The 21,696-nt window shown below is 39.1% G+C and overlaps 1 protein-coding gene across 1 annotated transcript; it reads right to left on the minus strand.

Moving 5' to 3' along the window:
• Positions 1–8,907: 8,907 nt before the first annotated feature.
• LOC148995888 (E3 SUMO-protein ligase KIAA1586-like) lies at positions 8,908–10,212 on the minus strand. Its single transcript, XM_089119165.1, has one exon. It carries the CDS (start codon positions 10,210–10,212, stop codon positions 8,908–8,910), a length of 1,305 nt encoding a protein of 434 aa, XP_088975291.1.
• Between the last annotated feature and the right edge of the window lie 11,484 nt (positions 10,213–21,696).

A 21,696-nucleotide genomic window follows, 5' to 3' on the forward strand; every position in this document is an offset into this window, starting at 1 on the left:
AAAGAAATAGTCTCGGTGTGGTTGCCAGAGGTGATGAGAGTGATATCTTCGGTTCTGTGTGAGATGGTGGGAAGTTCTTGGCCATTTAATGCGTGCACAGAAATCCGGTGATCGAGGGAACGGAGGGGAATTTGAAAAGTGCGTGCAAAATTAAAATCCATAAAATTACCTTCCGCCCCGGAGTCCAGTAGTGCAAGACAGTCGTGTTGATTAGTTGACCATCTCAGTCTTACCGAGAAGAGAGTGGAAGTAGATGTTGCTGATGAGGTCTTCCTGGCGGAGATCCCACCCGACAGTAGCCTCACGTTTACTGTCGGGCTTGGCCTTTTACCGGGCAGTTGTAAGCATAATGACCAGTCCCTCCGCAATACAGGCAAAGGCCCTGGGACCTCCGCCTCTCCCTCTCCTCCCGGGAAAGCCGAGCTCGACCCACCTGCATAGGCTCGTGATCGTTGACGGAACTGACCACGTCCCTGCCGCTTGATCGTTGGACGTCCATCTCTCCGAACGTACGGGTGGAAGTTGTTCTGCGCTCGACTCTGGACAGTCGAGCGTCCACCCGTAAGGCGAGGTCAATCAGGCCGTTGAGAGTCGTGGGGAGATCCAGGGCGTAGATCTCCTTCTGGACGTGGTCAGCCAGCCCATGCAGGAACATGTCCCACTGCGCCTCCTCGTTCCAGCCACACTCCGCCGCCAGGGTCCTGAACTCGATTGAGAACTCCGATACTGAACGTCTTCCTTGGCGAAGTTCCGCCAACGTTCTGGCCGCCTCTCTTCCTGATACTGACCTGTCGAACACTTTCTTCATTTCGTTCGACAGGTCCTGGAACGAGGCACAGCATGGGTTCTGGTTCTCCCACACCGCCGTTCCCCAGAGTGCCGCTCTCCCAGTCAATAAAGTCAGTACAAATGCAACCTTGGTCTGTTCGTTGAAAAAAGTGCGTGGCTGCAAACGGGGTTCCGACTGGGAGGGGCTTCCCGATGGTGCGAGAGGAACGGCAGGTGTGGGGGGCGCAGCGGGAACACTTAGGCGCTGGATCTGCTGGATGAGCTCGGACACCTGCGTCACCAAAGCTTGAACTGCGCGACCCGTGTCGCCGATCTCCTTCTCCTGAGAGTTCATTCTCTGAATGCTGTGATGTACGAACTCCTCGATGGATGTGGCTGCAGCACTCGCTGCTCCCATTTGACGGTCAGATCGTTCTGTCATGGTGCAATATATCACAGGGAGCAATTGCGAGTGAACAGTGATTTATTGAAACTCAGTCCAATGCAGTAAGCCAGATACAAGGTGACGCAGGGACTTCGACGGTCAACCAGATGATGTGAAGACAGACGGTGAATTCCACAGGACACGGTGAACAATACTCAATACACGATCGACACTTCACGGAGGACGAGACGATCAGGAACACAGGGACCAGGAACAGAGACACACCAACACCAAACAACGATCTGACAAAGATGAGAGAACAGTGGTGAGTATATATGCATGGTGGTAATCGACTGCAGCTGGTGATGATTGATGATGAGCAGCTGGAGTGGATCAGGTAATGCCACACAGACACGCCCCTCACACACGTGCATTCATTCAACAACATAAACACGAGACTAGAAGGAAACAGAGGAACTGTCCACCGTGACATATACAAGTTTAAAAACTAGGTCAAATGTGGCCATCGTGTTTAAAACTCATGTTTATATCATTGTAATTTCCTTACATTGTTTAGATGAGGTTTAGATGTTGATGTATTTCATTTTAAGTCACTATTGTGGTGATCATTGTTTGCTTTAGTTGGGCTCTTGGTCCCAATTGTTCTTCCTTTAACTTTTCTTTGGTTGTTGTAACTGTGTGTTTGTATAACACGATTATTGTTGCAAGTAAGATCGGCTGTCTTCAGCTTGTTGCTGATGATGACAAAGTCACAAAGTGAGCATTTAATGTTGTGTTTAGACTTTTGTCTTTATATCTGCTATTTATAACCACCTATCTTGTGGAATTAGTTAATTGCAACAGTACCATTAAAATGATCAGTTATTTCAAGGTGAATAAAAAAAGCTTGTTTAAACAATGTTATTAGAAAATGTACTATAGTCACACACAGACATCAAGATTTTGCGTATGTATCACAAGAACGGTGACAATAAAAAAAAGCTTCATGCTGCTGATGAAATGTGATGTTATCTATGTGTGTTGTGACGTAATAAGTGGACGCGTGGAAGACGTGTGACTATGGCCCCGTTCACACTGCAGACAAAAGTGGCTTGAATCTGATTTTTTTTTGGGTCAGACTTCTTCAGAGATAGTGTGAACACTCAAATCTGGCCCAGATCTGATCTTTTTAAATCAGATTTAGACCACATTCATATGTAGTCCTAAATCAGACACAGATTTTTTTCAATGTGTCCGCAGTGTGAACAACAAAGGCGGATTTAATGCGACTCTGACGTCAATCTACATCTGACATTTGACACAATTATGCACCGGCGAGTAAGCACTAGACACAACAGACACAGACAGTAACATTAAAAACATATGGACAACAATGATGGAGCGAGTCAATGGAGGGAGAGTGAGGTGTTAGACCTAATTAATATATGGGCTAATTAATAAATAGCCAATTTTGCTTTCTTTCTCTTCATTCTTCTCCTCATCATCACCTGCTCATTAATTTTACGGCTTCCATTACACAGACACTTAGAAATAAAAGCGTAAATGCTTACTTCCTCCATAACCACACGAACATTAGTGCAGCAGTGTGCTGCGTATGATGTCATTGTTGTTCTTTTGCGCATGCAGGTTAGTTTGAAACATGCAAACAGTTCACATTAGAATCAGATATAGGTCACATTTTTAAAAGGTAATGTGAACAGCCAAACCAAAAATCGGATCTGAGCAAAAAATCAGAATTGAGCATTAAAGGGGTCATGAACTGGCTTTTTAAATTTTATTATATTGTTGTCTGAGGTCAACTTATAACGTTCGCTTGGTTTTTGCATTCAAAAACATCAAAATGAAAAAAAAAAGGCTATTTTGTACCCTGGTTGTGAGCCTACCTAAAAAACAGTCGGTTTTTATGGGCGTGTCGCACTGAAGACTTGGAAGTAAACACCCACTGCTGCAAGTGGAGAACAGTTTTACATATTATAATGAGTTTAACTCACCCGTCGGTGCACATGGGGGAAAAGGTCCAATGTTGTAAAATGGCAACCGGATTCGCCCATACATGTTCAACCCAGAGTCCGTGTGTTGCACAATATTCCTGTCAGATCCAATATAGACGGCACAGCACCGTTCTTTACTCTTAATCGGTCTGCAAATCCAGTCTTGTTGACAAAACAATCCTCAGTGAATGAAGCGAACAGACGACGATATTTTACCCTCATCAGCTGGAACGTCATTAAAAATAAAGTTTATCCATGCAGTCCTATTGGAATCCACAGGAAGCTTATGCAGCGACTGTCTTCCACAACCAGGCACTGCACAATATTCTGTATTGCTCGGTAGCGATCCAGTTTGTCATCACGAGGTAAGCATGTACATGTGTGATACTTAGCTATGCGTGTAATGCGCGAATCGGTGGGCGGGGCTAAACCTGCCGTGGTGAAGCAGGCGTTGATCATCTTCTGTGGGGGTGGTGTTTTATCCTCTTTGTCATCATAGTTTCCCACTTTTAAAAACGAGTCGTTTTCAGAGGCTGTGTGAATAAAAGCTTTTATTGGACTAACAAGGACGTTTTCAGTTCTGAAACTTACAGAATATTCTTATAATATGATGACCTCTTAGATGTCAAAAGCTCAAGGAAAATTTGACTTCTCAGTTCATCACCCCTTTAAGACTTGCGGTGTGAACGGGGCCTAAAGGCACTGAAAAGCCCTTGCGCTACTCGTATGCAGAGAGAGAGATAAGACAGTAGAGCTGCACGATTCATCTTTATAAGACTGTGATCTCGATTCAAACACCCACCTGATCTTTCAATTCATCTAATCATATCACAACATTCAAAACTGTGTTGGCGCTGACCAGGAGAGAGTCGTCTTTAAAACAGCTTCACAAACAGTCTTTTCAGCCTCATAGTATCATTATTTCTGTGATGCAATAGTTCAAATTATCATAGAAGTACTGGGATAAAAAGTTCAAATATGAACACCGATGTCTACGATAGTGATAGAAACTTTGTGCTTAAAATAACGCATTTATCGATTACATTGTTTCACCACTAAGTAGCGACAAGTGACTTTTAAATGTTTTTATGACACATCTGGTATGACTATATTCAGTCCGGCAAGCTGCTGAGGTTCCAAGTGTACCGTACCGACACTATAAAGTGACGTGAAAACACTACAGATCACTGATTGGTCAGAGGATTTACAACACAAGACACCAAACTGCTAGATTTATATAGTCAGCAACAGCCACTGCAGTTTTATCTGTTCACACAATTTGTATTAAATGACTTGCTTGAAAAAAAAATTACAGCTCGCACAGATCTATTTTTAGTCGCAAATGCAAGTGGAATGCTCTCAGTGTCGAGCCCTGTTGCTCTAAAGTATATTGCTCTAAAAAAGTACTTTTCTAAATTCCTGAGTATAATTATACCCTGTTGTTTTATATATCTAATAATATGACAATCCTACTAAAACTTGATTTTCAGGAAAATAAACTCACCAATTATGTCAGACACTTTTTGAGCCTCCAGTTGTGGCTTTGCTATTTTGTCTTTGAAGGCATTGGAACTTTTTCCTGTGTAGCAGTGTGTTGCCAGTGTTGCTCTTCCAAAAACAGCCACCAGGAGGTCTTTTGTTGCTTTTTTTGCTTCGGTCCATTTAATGTGGCCAAACTGTTCGGCACCGATGGATGTGTTGGGACCAATTCGAACCTGAAAACAGTGATCGAACAATGAAACAGTAACAGTTAAAGTGTTAAAGTGAACTTAATAATATTTTGTTTGTTATGATGAAACCTATTAGCGTAGATTTAGAATCATTCAAGAGCAAAATTTACTGATTGTAAAAAGCACTATTTTTTGTCAGCCATGATTAATTCATTCTGTGAGTGGACTAAATTACGATAAGACACCCCAGGTGAATAGGGTAAAAAAAAAAAATATATATATATATATATATATATATATATATATAGATTCATAGATATAGAGGAAATGCTATGATGTCACTTTCCTGCTGTGAATAGAAAATTTAGATAAAAGAAACCAATGCTGCCGCTTTTTGCCACTCAGTGGGTGTGACCACAGTCAATATAGGGCCCTATCGTTTCTGCGTTCACGGAATCGCGGACGTATTTGCAAAATTGGCAAATTAACGCATAGTGTTAAGTGTTAACACAGAATTTTACATATTTGGAATGAAATTGAAATGTTTTTGTGTGGGAAAAGAACGCATGTCTGGGGAAAATGCAGACCAGGGGAAGCAAATCTGGGCAACACAACCTCCCACCCCATCATTTCTGCTCCAATGACGAAATCAAAACAATGAAAGCATTGCGAAGCGGCTCTCCACGGGTCGCTTTAGTTGGCGAAAAAGTTAAGAAACTCAACCCTAAGCCCTCAGTGCCGAGCTGAGCAGTTTGCCAGTTTGACTTTTATGCAGTGTTTCCCACAGTTAAGCTGTGTCCCAATGTGAAGGCTGCGTACTTCGAAGGCTGTAGACTTCGAAGGATTCAGCCTATTTGGCCTTCGAAGGACGCTTCATGTAGCCTTCGTGGGATTTCCTAATTGAGCAACCAGGTGTTCCCTATTACTGCTCCTGGCGCCAAGCAATGGAGCGAGAGTACAGCTGCCACCCTGATCATTCATTTAATGAAACTGAGTAAACAGCTATGGAGACAGGCTATTGACTCTGTGCACGAGAAAAAAGCTAGCTTCCGCCTTGAGGCGGAAGGAGAGGAGCCAGGCGCTGCTGCATTGTGAAAAGTAAACGATATTTCACATTTTGTCACCGCACCCAAGCAGTTGCGTATCCATGACAACTAGGAGGAAGTTTTTAGGCTACTAATTATTTATTATATTATACCCTTTAACCAGGAGAAGCCCCTGGGTTTAGAACCTATTTTGCAAGGGAGACCTGTTTAGAAATATGTGTGAACAGCCTAATATGTGTTAAACAGCCTAACTTGATAACGAACGAACCAACGTCGGATACCTTTACTCCCTGTATGACATGTATAGTGGTTGTCAACACTGATCTATATGACATTCTATATAGACAGTGGTTGTCAACAACATAGCCTCTGAAAATCATAAACAAAACAATGGCCAACACAAACTGTTCTGGAAAATCCACTTTCTAACGCATGATTTCGCATTTTATAATGTATAGAGAGATATAACAGTTACCAAATCGCATAGCTTGAGCACGTAGCATGGCAACATTAATGTCCGAGTGATTCCACGTGTACCTCGTATGTACACGCCGTCAAATGTCCGAGCGAAACAAAACAAAATGTAGATCTACATCTGGGGAGCGATATTTATTTTTTCCTAGGATGGTAGGAGTGACGGGTAGGTTGGGGTTGAGGTCATATGCTATATACAGGGTCCGATTTGTAAAATTTTTATTCATAAAAATAAATCATGAGATCATGAACTTCATCCCTGCATTTGCAGGAACTGTAAAATCTTCGGTTACACTTTATTTCGATAGTCACTTTAGACGTTCTACTAATTATAAGTAACTTTTCAACTACATGTCAACTAACTCTCACTAGAGTATTAGTATATTACAGTAGACTGTCAGTAGACTGTTAGGTTATGGTTAGGTGTTAGGCTTTGGGTTAGGAGAATAAGTTTACTTTTAGTCGCCAAGTTACTTATAGTTAATGAATGTCTGTTGAGGGACCAACAAAATAAAGTGTTAGCAGATATTAAGCTGACAGTCTACTAATACTCTAATGACAGTTAGTTGACATGTAGTTGAAAAGTTGCTTATAGTTAGTAGAATGTCTAAAGTGGACTATCAAAATAAAGTGTTACCAAATCTTCTTTCTTATTAACTAGCCTAACGCAATATTTTATTCTAATAACTTATCTTTCCCCACACATGAACTGTGCACAATGAAAAAACATGCATGAATTAAATCCCCCTCCCAGAAGCATGGAGAGTGCCACTTGGCTATTATAGACATTTTAAAACACTTATTTATGAATGGCAAAATTAAATGGCATAACGTAGTGTCAACTTAAACATAAATAGGCTATATTGTAGGCTTATGCATCATACTAGGAAAACAGTCTGCCTTGATGACGGACTTCTGTCGTCTTTTTCTGCTTCTGTAACCCAGGGAAAAATTCTGTCCAAAATTTTATTAATTTTGCCCGGTCACCTGAACACACCCTTCATTTATATTTTTCATGCAGGAGTCACATGATAGTTCAGTGAGCGCTTCAACCAATCCTAGCACTCAAGCGCGGGTTTAGAAGCTGCGGTGAGTTCCCCAATCAGTAGTATGAAGGGGAAGCCACCGGAGCAGCTGCACTCGGTACGTCTCTGCACAAATAATGTTATTTTCCATCTTAAAGGCTCGGTTGACTCTAGCGTGCGATTTTGTATTTGTAGTGTCCATTACCGTTGTTTAGAAGCCGACTGGTGCCGCGGGGTTTCAATTATCTGCGGGAATTGGTGAGTCTGTTTGTTGCTGTGTCCGATAGCATGTTGTTGTTAGCATTTGGCATTACTGTGTATGTGTTCACTGGGATTCTCCGCTAGCTTAATGCTAATAGCATTAGTCATGCTATGCATCTTGTTAGTGAAGTTCTGCTGGTTTAATGCTAACAGCATTTATCTTTGAATGTATTTCTATGGGCTGTTCTAGCTGGTAGTATTAGGTTCCCAATTGTTCCTATGGAGTTCTTTTGGGTTCAATGAATTATGTAAATCATAACCATGCACTTTATTCAATGTTAAGTATTTAAAGGCGTTTAAAGGTCTTAAGTATTTAAAGGCGTTATTTATATTCTGAATGACAAATTGTATTGAGTGAAATGTAAATAATCCTAAATATGTGTGTTATTTATATGCATTTCAGTTTGTATTATTTTTGTCATTTAACATATTTATGACAATTATTTATGCAGTATTTGAATACTATTGTATTGTGTACACAAGATATATATTATTATAAACCTAGCTAGTAGATCAATTGTATGAGTAGTGACTAAATCATGGGTCCTGTTTATTTAATACAGGCCAGGTGTGACCAGTGCGGGCCAGTTGATGGCGAGCCATTATTTACCTGGAACAGAACCGGCCCAGTAACCTCATTGCCTTGTGGGGTTGGTAGGAGGCTGTTGTAGTCTGCTCACCCCTTCTACTCTTATTCGTACACACACACTACTACACACTTAGAGCCATTAGATGAATTCTGGCTCATGGACTATTGCATCCTATGGAAATTCTTGTGTGTTGTGGACCGGTCTTTTTATATGAATATATTCTCCAGTTCTGAGTAATATTGTGCCTGGGTTTCTATGAACTATTGAACCTTTCTGCATGATTGGAGATTTTTGGGTATTGCGTTGTCGTTGTTGTTTTGTCTTTATGTTCACTTAATATATGGTACCAACACCAAACTGAACTGATCTGTTTTGTGTCTTTATTTACTCTATCAATGCCTCCTTGAGACGAACCCTTATCTTCTGTAGCCCAATTTTTACTTACCACCTTCTATAGCGATAGCAATGGTTACACAATAATACACAATTCCCTATGGGAATATGTTACACTTCCCTGTGGGAGCATCATCTGCGGCATGCCGTCCCTCTTTTACCCACATTTCTGCGAATCTCTGGGCAGGGAAGTCGGCAACCCCTGGCCCATTTACGGAAATGAACAGTAGGTTGTTCAGTGTGGAGACGTTTATTCGATTTCTTTCGTCTGTGAGAATACGGTTCATGGCGCTGAATCCCCTTTCGCACTCAGCTGTTGACTGTTGACACTGGGAGTGTGGAGACAGTGATGAGCACTTTGCGCAGATTGTCTCCTGTGATGGCATGACACTTGAATTGGTGGAATTCCTTGAGGAGTACTGGTTGTAGCCTCATCAGCAAGAGTCTTCTGAATGGTGAGAAGTTTGTTGTCTCCATATAGGATGCGCTCATCTTCATCAGATGGCCAATTTGACGGATTAAGAACAGCTGCATCAGAAATAATTCCATTGTCATCCAGCCTGTGCTCAATGTTGTCGGCCAGGGAAACAAACAGTCTTTCACGAAAGACCTCTGCTTTCCGATGATCACTGTCACTTGGCTGAGACACATTCACTCCCTTGAAAGAGTGGAGACTTTCAAATTCCTCCTTCAGGCCTCTTACGTTCACACCATCAGCTTGCCGCATAGATCTCAGTGTTCTCACTGCAACACCCACCTCAGCATTGGCACTGACAGCTGTGGCATCTCTCCTCTGCAGAAATAGGGACAAGGCTTGCAGGGTTTCCAGCGCATCTTTTACCAAAGCCATCTCCACAAAAAAAAGCCACTGTGTCATTTTACCATGAATGCCCTGACAGTTGGCTCTTTCCACGGAAGATCTGGATTTGTCTTCCATCAACACTCCAAAGAGTTTGACCAAGGCTGGATAGCTTTGCCAGAGAGCTGTCACAGACGTACAGGATGAGGACAGCCAGCGCACATTAAATACTCTTCCTATCCTGCGAGCGTGCATGCCCAGATCAGAAGCTGCAGACTCAAACTCTCTCATGTGTTTTGGGCTTTGAGAGAAAAATGAATACAGACAGTCAATGAACATCTGAAAATGGCTCGCCTCTGTAATTTGTTTCACAGCATCATGGACCGCAAGTTCTAACTTGTGGTTCATACAGTGAATGACAGTCAGGTTAGGGTTTATCTTCTCACGTAGGAGTGTAGCTGCTCCCCTGTATCGGCCCATCATAGCAGTGGCCCCATCTGTTGCAAAGCCAATAAGCCGGGTGCGCAACATGTCTTCAGAGATGCCCTGTGTATAAAGGCTTTGGAGCAGGATGTCAAAGATGGCCGATCCAGTGCACGACTGCAGCTCAACAAGTTGAAGGAAGAAGTTGCAGACCTCACCTTCATAAGGAATCCTAATGTAGATGATTAGGCATGTTTTGTTTGACACCGTTGTGCTCTCATCAATGAGAATACTGAACTTATCGGATGAGTTTTTGATAAAGTCCACTAGCTGAGCTCTCATTTTTTCTCCAATAAACATGAGCATATTACGACAAGCCTTGTCAGAATGCAGCATACATCCCAGGTTTACGCCATTCAGTTGTTGCAGTTCCACCAGCTGTGGCTGAATTTTGAATGAGAGGTTGTTTTGGCAGATAAAATAGGCTGTACATATGCAATTCTCAGTTACTTTTAAAGTCTTCTCATTGTGTTTTCTCCACAGAGCTGCACTGTTATCTACTGCCTTTTCAATTGCTGCCTTGCGTCTTCTCTGCAAAATTTCTATGCATTTGATGTGAGACTGACACTTTCCATGTCTGCTTATTTTGTCATTTAATTTTTTTTGCAGACTTTGCTTTTATGCCATGAATAAATGCAGAGTCAATGTGAAGCCTCTCTTGTGTATATGGGCCTAAATCTCTAATGTCAGAGCAAGCTGTACACTGAACTGATCTGTCTGTGGTGACAGCAAGCCACTCTCGACCCTCTCTCCATTTAGCAAAGCGCCCTGGCTCAATGCAACCTCCAACAATAGCCTCAGAAACCGAATCATTAGCGTGTAAGTCTGGGTTGTATGGACCTTGTTCATTTGAGTCAACCTGGGACTGTGAGTCCTGCTGAGGCTGGGAGTTGCCGTCCGTCCTACCTGTAGTAACATTCTCATTTGCAGTTTTAGGATTTTTTTGTGACGGTCCTGTAAAATATGATGATATGCTGCTCTGGACCTTTTCATTGTTCCTAACTAGCACGCTAACGTTAGAGTTTTCGCGCTGAAATATTACGCTTGTACTTTATTGCATTCTGAAAAGCCGTAAATGGATCAAAGGTAATGTACAGGATCAGATAATCAGCCGCAATGTAATCTATTGTCTCAGAAAGCTAGCGCTGACAGTGGGTGGTCCATTTCGGATTTTATTGTTCTATCTCACTGACAGTTCACAACATTACAGCGCTTTACACAGTTTAATAGGCTTTAATATCAGCCTCCGCTGAACCACGGATTGATTGCAAAGTTAAACCATCACAGTAGAAACGGTTTTACTGCTGCTGTTAAAATAATAACTTTAAGGTTACATCACGATGCTGATCTACAATGAAATGATAGAAGATGCATTATCTGTGTTAATCAATTCGCCTCATTCGCGCTGCAGAACACCTAGACACGCAAAATCGTGTCTTTACATTGACTTAATATTGAAATCACTCGCGGCAGACGCTCAATAGTGAGTGAGTAATCAAAAAAAAAAAAAAAACCTTTGCTTTAGCATAAATTGAGTGAAAACACCGTATGTGTAACTTCGGCCATGGCCATTCTCAGTGGTGTGACTGGGACGCTAACTTTGCTTGTTATCATAGAAACAGATAATCAGATTGTGATGTTTATTATTGTGATGTTTTATATATATATATATATATATATATATATATACACACATACAATAATAACGTTAAGTCAACGGTATTCATAAACACGCTGAAAAGAGATTATGCGTGTTGATGGCATGCCAAAAATACGCGATACGTGTCATACATACGCAATTTCATGAGATCAGTCTGAGCATGGATGTTGTTGTGACTTAACGTTCCCTTCAAAATTATGCAAATACTGAGAAATGTAATATTTAAAACCCTTCTCTCTTGCTCTGGGGAGCTGGAGGAAAATCATTAGCCAGTCGATGAACATAATCGACTGTAATATTCGGCAAATGTTCAAGACATCTGGAGAAACAAGACATCTGGAGAAATATTTATACAGACATGCCAATCCTATTTGAATATTTTAAACCAGTTGGATATAGACCTTTCTCACAACTTCCGTATTTGTGACCGGAAATACGCAATTGTCTTGGTTATCTTCTTCCGCTCCATTCATAACAGATAGCGCCGCAGGCAACTAGTGAGAGTTGTTGCGTACCGATCTTTTTTGTTATTCCCAAAAGCAGCCATACCTGTCGTTTTCATTCCTTCCCTCGTCAGTTCCCTGTCGATGAAGTTCGACGGAAATGGATTCAGGCAATCTGGCGGGATGTTATTGATCCTGTGATCTTATGTACTTCTCATGTCAGCATTCACTAAGCCGTCATTGTTTATTTTTTACGTTTTATGATTCGTGTATTTTGAAGTAACGTTAGTTCATGTTCAACTTTATTAAGATATTTGTATCCAGTGGAATAAACACATAAAAATATACACCACAATATAAAACAAGATAAATAAGAACACACAACAGTGGGCTACATGTAAATTTAAAATATTAATATATACCATTCTGAGTATTTAACAATCTGAGTGTACAAGGGACAAATTAATATTTGTATAAATTGTTCTTCATCTTTGATCGTTCTATAGCAACAGCAGTGCAAAAAATTCATTACCTAGAGGATAACTGTTGAATAAAACTGACAGACTTCTTTCTGGTATTCACATCAAAATGCAGTTTATTGTAAATAATACTCCCTAAATATTAATAACTTTCCACACACTCCACCTTCTTACCTTTAATGAACGTATATTGGGAAGAATGATCTTCAGTTCTGAAATCAATATCATATCTTTGGTCTTAGATACATCAGCTGCAGACAAGCATCACCACAGCATTTTACAAAGTCATCAACAACTGGACCATGACAAGTTTAAATTTTTTCAAAGTTTTGAAGACTCTCTGATCAATTTTCTCCTCCCAGAGTAGGTTTTTCTGATGTGTAGATAGTTGACGGGAACCCCGTTTCCACAAGGATTACGTATTTCCGTTTTTTGTGAAAAGGGTCTATAAAAAGTCCAGTGCAAACGTCGTTACTCCCGCTCGTCGTGGTCAGCTGTCAGTCACAGTTGCTAGGCGACAAGAACAATCCTCTGCAGGCTAGACCGGTCCGAGCGCTTCAGGTGCGCACTTTGATATGGGACGAAGTTGAAGTTAGCAACAATTTGTTAATATTGTGACAATGGACCAACAATTTGTTACTTTAATTTTTAAAATAACCAGTGGGAGTCTGGGAGAATGTAAGGAACTTCATACTGCGATAGTATTCATGTACAAATGTGAAGTAGCCTACTTTTTTCCCTCACAGGACAACAACACTACACATTTTACATTAAACGACACAAAACAAAAGTATATTATAGTTTAAATGTATCAACCTTGCAAACACTCAGAGACCCTTACAAAAATAAACAAATATCCAGAGCTATGAATTCTCTTTTGTGTACACATAAAGTTGCATAAAATAATGAGATAATGAATAATAAAGAAATACAATGTACAAGAAATACAATACAAGATAAAAGCCGTTTTCACATTTCCACTTGACAAAACCATGCAATGCTGACGAATGAGTTAAGATAAATAAGAAAAAAGAAAAAACAAAAAAAAAACCTTTTGGCTGTTAACACTGGTTTCTCTGGCTATTTGAGTAAATAAAAACATAACACTTTTCCATTTAAATGTGAATTTGCCGTCCACCACTGAACTCTCGGCCACCCTTTTTTTAAATAAAAATGCTTGATCGGGTAGGATAGTCCGCGAAGTGTCCATTTATGTATCCTTCCTTTCACAGGGAAACGAAGGGTGCATTTGGCGTCGCTTTTGAATCAGGTAAGCCTTCGTCGTACTGAAATGACGCAACCGGCCTTCGAATACGGCCTTCGGAGGATGCATAACTGAATTGGGACAGCCTTCATCCCACCGCGATGACGCAATCGGCCTTTAAATGCGGCCTTCGCGGATGCAGCCTTTGAATTGGGACGTCCTTCGTCGCGCGGCTGTGACGCAATCAGCCTTCAAATACGGCCAAGCGTCCTTCAAATACGGACTTCGGAGGATGCAGCCTTCACATTGGGACACAGCTATAGACTAATTTGCTAAGCCACAGAATCAACACTGGCCGCCACATAGCCTATTGTGTTTCGTTCATTTTAACGCTATTTAAAACACACAGTGTATTCTTTCAGTTGCATTTCTTTTCCCTGCTCTCCCTCCGTCTCTCTCTGAAGTTTTAACTTTCACTAATCATATTTTGATATATCGAAATCATCTTCCATTGTGATTTCCTGTATATCTAAATATGTTTAGATGTTCACAGTGAAAGGTAAAACTTCAGAAATCTCTGAGTAAACAATGAGTGACGTACATGCACAAGCAATCACTACCGGCGGAACGTTGGACATGGTTCAGTTGGATATTGAACAACTGATTCAGATCAGTTGGACATGGCTGTGGTTACAATAGGTAAAAATGAAATAAATACTGTTCGTTTTCTCACAAAAAATGCTCGTTTCGTGTCTTAGGCCATCAATGTGTACTTAAATTTACGAGTCATTAAATCATGTTTAATCTGGACTTCTCTGTGCATGCTCTTTGACGTGGTGACCATAGACCTGCATTATATGACTGACAGACAAGAACGGTTTGACCGAAAAATGTCAAAACTGAAAATACTGTGGAAACAAAGACACCTACATCTTGAATGCCCTTGAGGTAAGCTAAAACATATCAAAAATTAATTTCAAAGTGAACTATCCCTTTAAGTACTCCGTACATTTTAATAATTAACTTTAAAAGCACACTCTTTTTACGACTAAAACAATAAAGGGTAAAAAAATCTGAATTTGGTAAAAAATAAAAACGTATTTCATAGGGCCCTGCCGATGGTGACGTCACACGAAGACCCTCTGTTGACATACTTCTCCAAATAATTGATTATTTGCAAACATTTTTGTAATACAAGTTTTCTGAAATGTTATGTTTAAATATGCACTAATTTGCATATATCTCTAGAACAAAAGTAATAAAATTAATAAAAAAACATTGGATGAACCCCAACTTTACTCTCATCAGAATTATAAATAATTTATTTCTGTATAAAATAATACTACAAACGCATTTGATTTTCTTGATGTGTAACTTAAAAATAAACAGATTAGTGCTCTGTTTTAAGGACAAGAAATGAAAACCAATGCGATATTTTTCCATTAAAGTCCATTAAAAGATTTTGTTCCATTAAAGTCTCAGATTTATAATTCTGTCCATTTTACAAACCGTAATCTGTATCACCTCTCATGTAAATGGCATTTTTGTTTTTTCTATGAAAGAGAAAAAAGGCTGAAAATATGAACCAAACATATTCTAACAATTCTGACTTCTTTTAATATATAAACTCCAGTGGGAAACACTGAATCATAATATAAATTTTTGACCAAACCATGCAGCCCTAGTAAGAAGGCATTTTGAATTTTGCTTAAAACGATACCTTTTTGCAGTCATTATTACTCCTAGTCTCCTTTACATGAAGAGGCGGGGCAGGTACCACAGGGGAAGACTCTGGGGCTGGCAAATCCGAAGTGCAGGCAGGGAGAGTGTGGGCAGGTGCAGTCATTAATGGAGTGCATCCTAGAACAAAATAGGTTTTAATATCTTTTGAAGCAATTACTTAGAAAAATTTAACTTTTCATAGGTTTACCATTTTTTAAAAGTGTTAGAGTTTCCACAAGAACACTCTTAATCTCTCTTATATATCGGCCAAGATTTGTTGATTGACTCCACTGTTATTCCTTGTTGATGTTGTTGCCTCCCTGCTTGATTCCTAAAATTGTAAAACATTTATTAAAACTTGCTGAAAATGTACTCAACACCAAACCATCCAAGATGTAGATTAGTTTGTTTCATAATTTGTAACAGATTTTGAGAAATTTAGCATTACATCATTTACTCACCAATGGATCCTCTGCAGTGAATGGGTGCTGTGAAAATAAGAGTCTTGTGAGAACTTTAATAGTAGATTTAATAAGTATATGTAGTGTTTTATTTTTTATATTTGTTCATTTAAATTCTTTCTTGTATGCTACTGTTAAATACATCAACTGTTGCTAGAAAACAAAGCAGTGGGAAGAATGAGTCTAGAGTAGGGATGTCAACGATTAATTGACGATCGATTAATTGTCAATGAGCCTTTTAATCGATAAACCTTATCCATGATCGATTAAGCGTGACGTGCGTACAGCAGATGAAAGGGGGAAAATGATAGCGAGCATGCAAGAGTTTTGTTTGAGATCATTTTATTTCAAATGTTGATAATGTTAACTGCAAACATTTTGATTGTGTTTTAAAATATAACACGACAACTAGTACTATGATATATCACTTACAGAAAGTACATTCAGCGGTCTCCGAGACAAGAGGATTTGAACAATCGACACAGCCTACAATTACTTCAGTTTTAGCCGGGAAAAAAGTTGGAGCTCAAAAGGCAGAAGCAATTACAGAACGAATCTATGAAATGATTTCAAATGACTTGTTGCCAAGGTGGGGGATTTCGAAAGTTAATCAAAAAATTAAAATGTGTTAAATTATTTGTTAGCTTTAAAGTGTAAATGGGCACAAATATACATATTGTAACTTTGTTTTACAAGTAACAAACTGTTGAATGTGTTTTGGGAAAATGATATTAAAATAAAAGTTTTATTTGAAAAAGAAACTCTAAATCCTGAGGTCTTCTTAGCAGGCCTTATGGGCATTTACAAGTAAACGTGGCCTTTTCACATTCTCTAGACTTCTCACATGTGGGAAGATAACAACACACTTATTACATTAACAAAAACTAATTTGACACACGCATCACGGATTGACAGAGCGCACCTGCAACGGCGTAATATTAATATTTGATAATTAAATAATTATATTAAATGATCAATCATCGATACATATTATAATCTAGCTGTGTATTTACATCAAATCTTTCCTCTGGGCAAGGATGCTTGCGTTTTTTGAATGCCATTGCACAGTCTATCACGCAGCAGCAGACCCATCTTGCAGCATATTGTACACTAGTTAACGATTAATTGATTAATTGATCATTAATTTAAACGACGATCGATCATGCAAATTTATGGAAATTTACATCCCTAGTCTAGAGCCCTGATATATGTAACTTTGTTGAAATAATCTTACTTTTTCTCGATTATACTGATGCAGAAAGGATCTTATTCTTTTGACGTTTTTTTCAGAAACTTGTTTACAGACTGCCTGTAAATAAATGAGAATTGTACAATTACAAATATAACCTTCAAATTAGCTGATAGTGGCAATTATCTGGGTCTAAGCAACAATAGCTTATCAGGTTTCGACATTACATATTGTCATGTCATGTGCTTGTCCTTCGGATGCCATTCTTCTTATGCTTTTGCTTTTGGCTTGCTCAGTTGGGGTTATTTATTGTTTAGCAGTATTATTGATCTGTGTTGTACTACTTTCATGTTATCACTGTGAAGCTGCTTTGATACAATCTGTATTGTGAAAAGCGCTATATAAATAAATGTGACTTGACTTGACTTATGCTGTAACGAGTACATCAGGATTTAAGGGACGTGTTCCCTGTTCTGGCTGACCTAATCTATGCAGCCTAACATTGAATTATAGAAGTCTATAGTGTGTTATGTGTATGCTAGGGCAAAGAGATGTGTTTTTAGTCTAGCTTTGGACTGAAAGATTGTGTCTGCTTCCTGGAAAATATTAGGAAGACTGTTCCAGAGTTTTGGTGCTAAAAATGAAATGGATCTACTGCAGCACTTTTTATATTTAATAAACAAGGAGTTATTATTGTGACAAAATGGTGTTAGGGTTACCACAAACCACATCATCCTAATTTACCTCATATTCGTCACTGCTTACTGATTCAGAAAGTACTCTTCTATACTTCTGGCGCCTCCCTCTCCCTAATTCTTCATTCCCTTCAGGTCTGGATTGTTTGATGGACTGATTTTTCTCTACAGAATGAAGCTGCTTAAGCATGGCAGATCTAGTTCCTGAAAGGATAACTAATTATCACAACATGCATCGATTTTGTCACAGTGCACAGAGTAAACATACTTACCAATGTCTAGAATTTTTGCAGGGCTGGACTTTTCCTCGTACTGGACATCACATACAGTACACCACCAATCTCACACTTTCCATTAATAATTTTATCAGTTGAAAGCACATCCCATGTTGGGGGATCTTCAATCCACTGGATTAACATAAACCTCATTTTCTTAATAGGATAAAAAAATAGACAATATTCTGTCAATTATATGTGTTTGATATGTAACAAAGAGTGTTTATCCAAATATAATACGGGTACTTTCCTGTTATCCGGACCCCACGATGGCCTACCCCTAACCCCGCCCTAAACCTAACCGTCACTGGGGTTAAGACCAATCAGGGATGACTAGTTCCGAAATGGTATATGGTGGGGTCCGGACAGTGTTGGTCAAGTTACTTGGAAATAGTAATTAGTTACTGATTACTTCTCCAAGAAAGTAATCCAATTACTTTACTGATTACTTATTTTCAAAAGTAATCAGTTACTTTACTAGTTACTTTACTAAGTTACTTTTCAAAAACATGATGTACGACCTGAATACGCTAAAGCATAGACCTTTCAGCCTAATTCTATTCTTTCTGCATATTCCGTCATCTAAAATGTAATCAAATTAAACATTCTCTTTTTTTAAACTTGTTTTATTTGTTTCAATATTTTAACTTTATGCACATTGCATCAAGCAAAAATTAAATTAAATGCAACAGTCTCAGACTAGAAAAAAATTGTTGAACATTTAAACCTATTTTCTGCACATTCCACCATTTGAATGAAATAAAGACAGCCCTTCTTCTGTTAATATACATTTCTACATATTCCAGCATATAAAATAAATATATTTTGTAAAATCCTTCATTTGAATAGATGTAAAAATACAGCAATAAAATCATGAAAGTCGCTCCTGACTATATTACAAAGTATTAACACGTACGTCTTTTAACAGTAAAGTGCAGAGAGGAGTAAAAATTAGTTGATCAAAACAGAAAATGCTGTTGCATGCCGTATTTTGGCTTCAAGATTTTGTTTTGTTTTTTTCTTTCGGAGTTTCTTCTCGGAGTTTCATGTCAGACGGGGGTTCAGGGTTTTTTTCAGTAAGTTTCACATTCCTGTACCGGCTTGCTGCTTTAGTTAACCGTGTGAGACTGTCTCGTGACATGCTTGCTCAGATTTGAGGTAGAATTTTGACATTCTCCAACGGGGGTCCAGTTTCTAGATCAGGATGCTCTCTGCATAGTACGCAAGTCTCTCTTGCTCTCCTCGTCATGCGCGCGATACGAAGTTTGGACTTTGGAACACAGTCTCGCATGCGCGCTCGCTCTAGATTCCGGGAGATTTTAACTAATTTGCGCTATAACTAGTCACAAATGTGGCTCAACGGTTAGATTTATAGATAAACTCATCTTTCAGGCATTTGACCGACGGGATTGACACTTCAGCGCGAGAAATCAGGGGTGTGTCGTGTGAGCGTGTGTGAGAGTTGGCAGCTCGGCTGCTCTCTCCCGCGCTCTATTCGTCTCTGATGATGTCGTGGCGCTCATACATCATTGTTATTCACGCACGACTCGTGTCACGAGACAGTCTGACTAAACAAAATCACGGTTAACTAACGCAGTAACGCAGGCTGTTTACGGGGAAGTAACGGTAATCTAATTACTGTTTTTTCAATTGTAATCCCTTACTTTACTCGTTACTAGAAAAAAGTAATTGGATTACACTGCCCATCAGTGGGTCCGGATAACAGGATAGTACCATAATATGCTTTAATGTTTAATGTAAAAAGACATTAATGTTTTATAGATGTATTAATCTCTTGTTAAGGTTTTGTTCGATCTGGACCTCAATCAGGCTACGCACCAGCCGGTGATCTAGCCGTGTAGTTGCGTGCCTGTACGAGTCTCGTACATTATGACAACTGCTTGCTTTTAGGAGAGATATGTTCAAGCCAAGGTCCAAGAACACAAGTTATTTCTCATGTATATTGCGAGTTTTACAATGGATTTAGAACAGATAAGGGTAATTTCCCTCCAAAATGATGTTTAAAACTGTCACTAAGCAACCAGCAACAGAAACGTAACGTAGCCTACGTCCGAGGCCTAAGTTAACCGACAGTCACTGATGAAGCCCACTGTTGATGTTAGCTACAAAGATAACGTTTAAGAAATTACTTAAGTTTCTACATATGGTGTATTTCTGCTCAAAAGTTTCTACTTATGATGTAAGTAGTTGATAAATGTAAGACCGCTGAACATTATATAATTATATAGCGAAAAGCAGATGACTAACTGACCCCACAAGTCTTAAAATGTTACGAAAAAAAATTTAGGCAGGTTTACACATAAATATGTCTAGATTGTGTCAAATGTTAATATAAACAAACTTTTAAATATGTTACTTACGATTGTTCGTCACAGCTCGTCGTCTTCACGAAAGTATCATGATCGTCTCCTCTGACCATCACCGTTGCGCTGCAGTGCCACTGCCAGTGAGCAAGGATGCGCATGCGCAATTGAATGTTCATGCCAATGTGAGTAGGGGGCGGTGCTTTGAATGAATATACAACTTATTTTCCATTCAGTTTTTATTATGTTGACTTTCTAACGCCAAGCTTTTGTACTATTATCATTATTATTATTCACATGCAGTATGTTATACACATATTTAATGTTTCCACAACAGTGACCACAAATGATTCCTCTAAACAAGAAGATACCCACATTGAAATGAATGTAAAACAACGAGGCCCTTACAAAAGGTACCCTATTTTTGCAGCTTGAAGCTGAGTATAGATATTCAAAACATTTGAAATAATTAATTAGTAAATTTAAAATATTAATGTTATTATTTTTTCATAAACTATTTTTCATAAACATTGTATATCTACAATGTTCAGTTATTTACATAATTATTTGTGTATTTTACTGCAGCAAGTGCCCAAAAAATCACAAAGCTTTGTACCATTTTGATTTTTCAACTAAGAAACGAACATTGTTATGTTTTTTATTGATACTGTGAAGCTGCTTTGATGCAATTTATATTGTGAAAAGCGCTATATAAATATACTTGAAGTAAAAAATAGAACAACTTCAAAACACGAAAATGACTGAAAAGTACCATGGGTTAAATAAAAATGATATCACATGTTAAAATAGTCTTTGATCATATTACTGGATTTTTGGATCCAGAATCGAGTTGCCCCCTTCCAAAGACAAGTCGATGGCGGACAAACAACACTCCTCAAAACAATTGGGATGATCTTACCCATCAGAATGAATCCCCTGCAGACAGTGAGGAAGACGAGGAGGAATTTTATGATTCTATTGATGAAATGGACCATGGTGAAGATGAGTGGAGTGACACTCAGTGAGAATTTGACTCTACAATGGATGACACTGCTGAAACAAATTCTGATTCAAATTCACAATTTGAAAAATCTGGTGCCCATCTTTACACAGGTTCAGAGATAACAATTGCACAGGCAATAGTTCTAATTTTGTCCTTCTCTCTGAGGCACAGTTTAACAGGCACAGTTTAACAAGTGCTGTGGAAGACCTTTTAAAGCTCTTAAATGTCTTTCTCCTGAGTAGCAACATATTGCCAGAGTCTCTCCACCTCTTCCGAAAAATATTCCATAATCCGTCTCTAAATGTTCACCTGTTCTGCAACATTTGCCAAACATA

Source organism: Pimephales promelas, chromosome 2 (assembly GCF_988280905.1).
Source record: "Pimephales promelas chromosome 2, fPimPro1.hap1.1, whole genome shotgun sequence".
Taxonomy (NCBI): domain Eukaryota; kingdom Metazoa; phylum Chordata; class Actinopteri; order Cypriniformes; family Leuciscidae; genus Pimephales; species Pimephales promelas.

Bases quoted from the DNA above. Each gene is read 5' to 3' on its own strand.
- LOC148995888 (XM_089119165.1), bottom strand. From the start codon at position 10,212: ATGCTCATGTTTATTGGAGAAAAAATGAGAGCTCAGCTAGTGGACTTT.